Here is a 7,973-nt window from a genome sequence, read left to right as displayed (position 1 = left end):
AGTGAATGCAGACAACTAAACGGGCGAAATACTTTCTGCGCGGGCCTGGTTGCGCTTTATACGAGCAACCAAATGCGTCAAAAAATGTCTTTGTCCAGATGCATCATGTTCCCCTTGCCACTTTCTGACACCAGCCTGACCCTCTTGCCAGCCAGCAAAAATAAATAACCAAAACCAACTATAAAACACAAGAAAAAAGGGCTCAAACTAAAACAAACAAGAGAAAAAATGTCCAATAGTATAATGAATACTCCCTCCATTCATAAATGTAATTCTTTTTAGAGATTTTAATATGGAGTACGTACAGATGTATATAGACATACTTTAGAGTGTAGATTCACTCATTTTGATCCGTATGTAGTTTATATTGAAATCTCTAAAAAATACTTATATTTAGAAACGGAGGGAGTACAACATAACTAATTCTCATCTAAGTACTCACTCTGTTTCATAATGTAGGGCATATAGATTTTTTTTGTAAAGTCAAACCTCACAAATTTTGACGTTTGCCGAGAAATTTTTTTACTTCTAGAATGCCAAATATATATCATTACATTTATCATAATTCATAAGACATAGTTTCATATTTATATATTTGGTATTTTCATAGTTTCACGGCGGGCGCCGGCAGCCCGGCCGCCGACAGGAACTCCGGCATGTCGCGCGCGGTGTAGTTCCTGTCCCGCGTCACGACCAGGGGCGTCTCGCCGCCGAAGACCGCGGGCGACGGCAGCCCGACGAACGCGGACTCGAAGCTCCTCTTGACGCGCCGCATCGACAGGACGCCGCCGCCGTCGCTGGCGGCGAGGCCCTTCATGGTGACCACGATCCCGCCGGCGCCCCTGGAGGCCATGACGAAGTGCTTGACGAGCCTCCGGCGCCACGCCAGGGGGCTCCGGTTGAGGAACTCGAGCGCGAGCAGGCCGCCCTGGCTGTGCGACACGAGGATGACCGGCTTGCCCCCGTTCCTCCTGCTCGCGTGCTCCACGAGCGCCGTCAGACTCCGGCGGAACATGGAGAACTCCCTGTTGGGCAGCTCCGGCGCGGCAGGCGCGTGCCGGAGGTCGTACGGAGCGCCAAAGAGGCTCTCGCCGTCGCTGTATCCGACTCGCTCCAACGCCTCCACGAACCTTCCCATGCAGTTCTCCCTGCTCCTCCACAGGTTCGGCTTCAGCATGCGTGCGCTACAGAACATCAAAGTACGCTTTACTTACTTGTCGGCAGGGTCGTCGGAGAGGAAGCCGCGGGCGGAGCCGAACGAGAGGACACGGGTCACGACGCCGGGCACATTGCGGTAGTCGCCGGCCGTGGGGTCATAAACCAGGCGGAGCTGGTCGGCGAAGCAGGCCATGTTGGGGAGGTCTTGCAGGCCCGTGCTGTTCTTCCACAGCCGGAACCACCGGCCGTCCCCCTTGCGCAGGCCGCAGAGCGGCGACGGCGAGTCGTAGGCGTCGGTGAGGCGGGCCTCGATCTGGCCGCAGGAGAAGCCTGGCAGCAGCACCACCGGGTGGAGGACGTCTCGCTGGTGGTGGTGGGCAGCCGACGTACTCCCAAAGAGGAAGAAGGGGGCAAAGACCAGGAGGCATGGCAAGCACAGCCATTGGAGTTTGTCCATGGAGATTGGAGAAGGACCAAGGATGTGACGTGAAGCGTCACAGGCTTCTCCACGTGAGAGAGAGAGAGAGAGGTGTTGGAACTCATGTGCTTCCAAAATGTGAAGTAAAACCACCGCCATTTTTTTTGGACCGGAGGGAGCATAAATTAGAAACAAGGAAGTAGTGTTTGATCTGCTCCAAACAAACAGTGTTTGATCTAACTGAACATAAGTGTATACGAACTGAACTGTAGCTTGCTCTGTGATCTTCGTTCCGCATGAAGTAGGAGCAACACTAGTAGCTGTGATTTGGAAGGAAGAGAAGGGAGTCACGGACCTCTGTGCCTCTGGCTTCACGTGAGCACAGCCGTGTGCACGCACAGTGCAGAGATGTAGGGCGTGGTAAGACTTTCAAACACACACAGACACAGTACAGCCACGCACATCACTCGACTCTATGCACAAAGCCAGAGCCGTGTACTGATAAAGAGTCTGCAAGAACCATTCATCTTTTGATTGCTTTTTTAATATGAAAAAAATCTCGTCTGCCTGGCATTACTGAAATAGGATTTGGCTCGACGTCGACTTCCGCACCAGTTGGCCGCATCATATTAGATATGTGTATGGAATTAAGATGTAGATTGGGGCCATGGCGATGTTAGATGGTCACCTATGAATGTACATTGTGGCATACAGATTCATCATACAATGGTCAAATGATACACCCTCTGTTCACTTATGTAGGACGTTTTGATAGTTTAAATTGAACTGCCAAAACATCATACACTAGTGAACAGAAGTACTCCCTCCGTCCAAAAAACTTGTTCCTTAAATGGATGTATGTAGCACCAAATTAGTGCTAGATACATCCGTTTGAGAAACATGTTTGGGACAAGCTTTTCCGGGCGGAGGGAGTAGTATTTAGTTGCGTTATAAATATCTACTATTGCACCAAATTAATGGTTGGTTGATGTTTATGTGCACTTATTAGAGCAACTCTAGCAGACCCCGCAAAATCCCGACCCGCAAAACGCGTTTGCAGTTTGGCGAAGATCTCGTTTGCGGGTCGAGAACGAGCGCGGCCGAACAGAAACCGTAGATAAAACTGCATAATTTGAAAAAACAGTTTCGCGGGAGAAATTGCATCATACTAGTTCATCACATACTACATATATTTACATGATCAAACACTACAAACACTCCAGTGGATCGTTATAGTTTGTGTTTCCACGCATTGACTTCCTTCACTCCAGTGGATCATTATATTCCATTACATTCAGCTCTAAACTCTCTATAAAAAAGACCCCTTGTTGACGTGATTAGTGTGTGTGTGTGCCGCCCATGTTGTGGACGTGCTACTAGTGTGTGCGTGAGAGGAACGACTGAGAAGGCCAGCTACACGCTTCACATACCCTAAATTTGTACATTGCTTCACATACCTTAAATTTGCACATTGATTCACAGACCCTAAATTTGTTTTTTTTTGCTAAGATCTACTTGGATGTCCAAACGAGTTGGAATTTGTCATGAACCTCACACACTGAAAGATCTTCCATGCGAAAAAATCCGGATCTTTTGAATTTTTCTAGTTTTTTATTTTACTGTTCATGGCGGGTGTAGATGAGCTCGGGGGCCAAAACACTCTATCCCCTACCTAGCTCATTTTACTCGTGTCGCGCCAAACTTACATGATGTTCTGTAGCAATATAGCCTCTAACATTTTACCATTTCGATTGAATAACACTAATTTATTTTTATATAATGTGCATCCGATAGAATAACTTAATGACATGAATATATGTTGCACAAAAAATTAAACAACACTTAAAAATATTTTCATGAAAATCTAATGATAATAATTATTTATTCTTAGAATCAGTCCAAAGTTAGAAGTCTGATTGTACGCTTTCCAGAACACCACTTATTCTGTAATAGAGATACTATTTTTTTCCTACTTTCACTGGATACATTTTTCAAATTTTGGTTATGTATTTAGTGCTTTCTATTCAAAAGATATATGTTTTTATTTTGATGTATGTTACTTTTTTTGGGTAGAAATGTACTATCCATATCTTTTACATTTGACACTACTTATAACAAAGAGAAACATTTTTCTCACCAATTATTTATTGTCTCAGTAGTAATATTTTTATTAAATTGAAAAAAAATTAAGAAAGGAATTGACAAAATATTAGGTTTCATGGGAGTGGATGGTGTAAACCCATTTAATTTACTTTTCCACATGCTTCATTTTTATCCAATGAAATAATTTCTATACGTACAATCTGTATTTGTTTCAGAAAAAAATATTTTTCATCGACTTTGAAATATATCCCAAGGAAAAATATTACATGCATAACATTTTTGTCTCTGACAAAACTAGAAACAGTAAAAGCATTGTTTTTACATGCATGAATAATTGTTATAATTTTATTTCCGTTATATTACAATATTTTAATGTTATAAACGTATAAAAAAATAAAAATTATGTGTGCCGAATGCTATTGCAATGTGATTTGTCGACCTTTTCCCATACGCTTGCTTTAAGTGGCAGGGCTCAGGGCTCCACTATTGGTGCCAGTATTAATGTACAAAGAGTGTGACCAAAAGAGTTTCGCCAGTCCTTAATTCTTACAGGACAACAGTTGTACCAATAATGATATTAGTAAGTACTCCTTCCGTAAAGAAATATAAAAACGTTTGAATCACTAAAACAGTAATGTAAACACTTTTATATTTGTTTACAGAAGGAGTACTAAATATCAGCCACCACAAATCTATCACCGTGCACGAAGCAAGGGCAAAATACAGCGACTTTGAGCAACACAAACGATAGGCCCAAACTCGCGAGCGCGAAAAACTTCCAACTGGAACAAAAGATTCCTTCAACGGTTGGTCGAGGAGGCACTAGTAGAAAAAAGGTCATCTGTCCCGGTTGATAAGGGCCTTTTGTCCCGGTTGTTGAACCGGGACTAAAGGGTCGTTACTAATGCCCTGGCCCTTTAGTCCCGGTTCTTACACGAACCGGGACAGATGGGCCTCCACGTGGCCGCTGTGGCCAGCCCAGGCAGGAGGGCCTTTGGTCCCGGTTGGTGACACCAACCGGGACCAAAAGGCATCCACACGTCAGCATTTCAGTGGCTGGGGTTTTTGTTTTCTTTGAAAGGGGAGGGTTTAGGTGGTAATTTAGGGTGTAAGCTAGCTAACAGAGATATATAATAACTGATATATAATAACTCTTCATGCCCGCATCATGCATCATCATAATAACAAGTCCTACTAATCATCATCATACAACTTCTACTCGTTATTAATAACAAGTCATACGATCATCATCCTCATAGTCATCGAACCAACCCTATTTAATTGTTCTTAGCACATGATCATCAGTATTAGGTAGGACCTAAATACCCTCTTTAAGGTAAAATAGCATAAAACAATATAGACCCCGACTCTCCATTATGGAGAATGTAGATCATCCTGTCTCCAATTTGTGCGCTTCGCTTCCTTTTGCTTCCAAGAACCTCCTTGCGACTGTCCATACATTTTTTCCATTCTTTGGTTTTCATGTCTCCACTTCTTTTAGAAATCCGGTATGGATAGTTGAGATTCGTAGGATGACCTGGTTGTATGTTCAAAACATTAAGGCTACCATTCTGATACATCAAATGAGGCACACAATCTCTAGGATTATCTGTTGAAAAACATAGTAATAACTTCATAGTTAGCAATGATGTACTAGTTTTAGAAGTATGCAAAAGATGCACGGATGTCGTAATAGTAAGAAATCTTACCAGGGTATCTCCATAGTAGTTACCGTAGTTCAACACGTGCACTAGTGGCACGTATTGACCATAATGTGGAGGAGTTTTACAATAGATATTGTAATTCTCAAGATCAGTACAAAATCCGACCAGATGAGTTTTCTCCTTATAAGTTAACTCAGAGCCATCGGTGTAGTAGGTTCTATCTACCATGTTCCGCACATTGTTTGAACAATCAAAATAAGCTGTCAATGAAAATAAACTGTCAACTATTTTGAAATGAACAATATAAATTAGCTAATAACTATGTTTGAGAAACTCACATAGCGGTAGAATTGGAGGCGTATCAACAAGGACCCAAATGTCCATATTGTCTTGCTCGATGTCAGGATCACCAAGATCCATGGTGACATGCATACCCTCATCAAAACCATACATCTTGCAAAATGCTTCCCAATTTTTGCAATCAAAATGGGTTACGCTATCAGAATTATACAGATTTACTTCAAAATCTATATCATGATGGGTCCTTAGGTGAATTTTCTTTGTTTCCATACTTTCATGGTCTTCAAAACCCATCCTCTCCAAGACGTAGTATCCTGCATGGCATGGGATAAGCTAGTCGAATTGTAAAAGATGAAAAGTACACGTTGAAATAGTTGAAGTCGTGCTTAATTACGAAAAAATAACGGTTGTCGTCGTTGCGTACCGTTTCAACATCGAAGGTCTCCTCCAGCTTAATACTGAAGCACCGATCTTCGTCCAGGTGAGGCCTGTCGTACAGACCTCGGTCGTCGTGGCACCAGTCGCACTCCCACGCTATGTTCATAATTCAAATATTAAACGTCTACAATTAAATATATGTACTAAAAAACCTAAGTTAGATCATTATTATTCATCACGGGTTGACTATCGGTTTGTCGAGTCTTTTCTTGAAAACTCTCAGCTCACGTGGTGTATACATTCGACCGTTGGTGATGGTCGCTCCTCCTTTCATCCCCGAGTGCATTACACCAAAATGTCTAGCACACGGGAATGAAGGAGAAGCGACCCCCACGAAAACAGTCGGGATTCTTCGTCCTCTCATATATATATGGTGGAACTCTCCCTCACTGATTCCTCTTAGACATTTACGACCGTCGGTGATGGTAGCTCCTTTCGTTCGTTCCCGAGTGCATTACACCAAATTGTCTAGCACACGGGAACGAAGGAGAAGCTACCCCACGACAACAATCGGGATTCTTTGTCCTCTCATATATGGTGGAGACTCAATAGATTTAAAGTCAACCCGAAATATCATTTAATTATCTTTCTAAAACCGGTTCGTGGCTGGTCTCACCTCGAGGTCGGAGGGGGTCGGTGACGGGGACGACGGCGGGGATGATGGAGGGGGGCTCCTAGATTTCTGCGAAAACAAAAACCATATAAGCTATCAACTAATCATATGCATACGCCTTGCATAGTGCTCTCCAATTTTAGCATTTAAAGTAGGAGTAGTTTTCCAATTTGAGCATTCAATAAGCAAAATCAAATCACAAAATAAAGTAGTATTCAAATTAGGATGCATTCAATTATAAGAAAAATTACATCATCTCCATGCGTCCGTACATCGTCGAATATTATCACTAATACACCTCGAATACTATCATACATATAGCATCGCTAGTACAGCTAGAACCGTAGCGCCCGACGGGTACCGGCGCGGGCGGTGGATACCCAAAGACAAGGAACCATCACAGGATCATAGCTCCAGTGAGATCCCTGAAGAACCTGCCAGGTATTGTCGAACCTGCACTCCAACACAACCATGTAGCGACGGACGTGCTCGTCCTCCTCGCTGACACGGTGACGTACCACCTCCGCGGTGTCCGGAAGCCTCGGCACCTTCACTGGCCCACGCGACCGCCACCAAACAAGGATCGGGTCAATGACGGGCTGGCTCCTCACCAACCTACGCCCCCCGGAAGGTAGCACCTCCCAAAACCAGCCCAGCGGAGCCCAGTCCCGGACATGGCCCCTCTGATCAAGCCGGCCTCCTCCGCCGAGTCGACGACGAGGATGCGGGATTGGCATCGTCAACGTCGATGCGAGAATAATTGCTTTAACTAAAAAAATAAACTAGATTTATTAATTTTCTTGCTAAAAATAAACTACTTCTATAGTAAAATAAACTAGTTTTATTAAATCAACTAGTTCAACTACTAAGCACTTACTATAAATACAATAAAGTATTACTTACTAAAAATAAACTAGTTTAACTAGTTCTATTATTTTTTAACTAATTCTATTAAACACTTTCTCTTCTTATTCTATGAACAAGATTACAACAGAAAATATCATAAAAATTCTATGAACAAGATAAAAATTCTATGAACAAAATTACAACAGAAAAAAATTATAAAATTTTTATAAAAAATTGACATATTCTTTGCATATATATGAACACACAAACATTTGCATATTCAACAATAATATAAAAAAATCTATGAACAGAAAAAAATTCTAACTTTTGCATATTCATTTATGAACAAATTACAACAACTCAATTAACTACACATCTAAATTAGAAAAATTCATATGAGCTCACTAAGGGGGCGGCGATCGACGAGGAGGCA

The 7,973-nt window shown here is 42.5% G+C and overlaps 1 protein-coding gene across 1 annotated transcript; it reads right to left on the bottom strand.

The window, feature by feature from the left end:
• Window positions 1-473: 473 nt before the first annotated feature.
• On the bottom strand, window positions 474-1,735 carry LOC123172981 (lecithin-cholesterol acyltransferase-like 1). Its single transcript, XM_044589855.1, has 2 exons — window positions 1,215-1,735; window positions 474-1,148 (listed from the first exon to the last, which is right to left on the bottom strand). The coding sequence occupies exons 1-2, from the start codon at window positions 1,733-1,735 to the stop codon at window positions 605-607; spliced, it is 1,065 nt and encodes a 354-aa protein (XP_044445790.1). The 3' UTR covers window positions 474-604.
• Window positions 1,736-7,973: the final 6,238 nt, after the last annotated feature.

This window comes from Triticum aestivum, unplaced genomic scaffold (assembly GCF_018294505.1).
Source record: "Triticum aestivum cultivar Chinese Spring unplaced genomic scaffold, IWGSC CS RefSeq v2.1 scaffold27977, whole genome shotgun sequence".
Taxonomy (NCBI): Eukaryota; Viridiplantae; Streptophyta; class Magnoliopsida; order Poales; family Poaceae; genus Triticum; species Triticum aestivum.
This window is presented reverse-complemented; position numbering and strand designations above follow the sequence as displayed.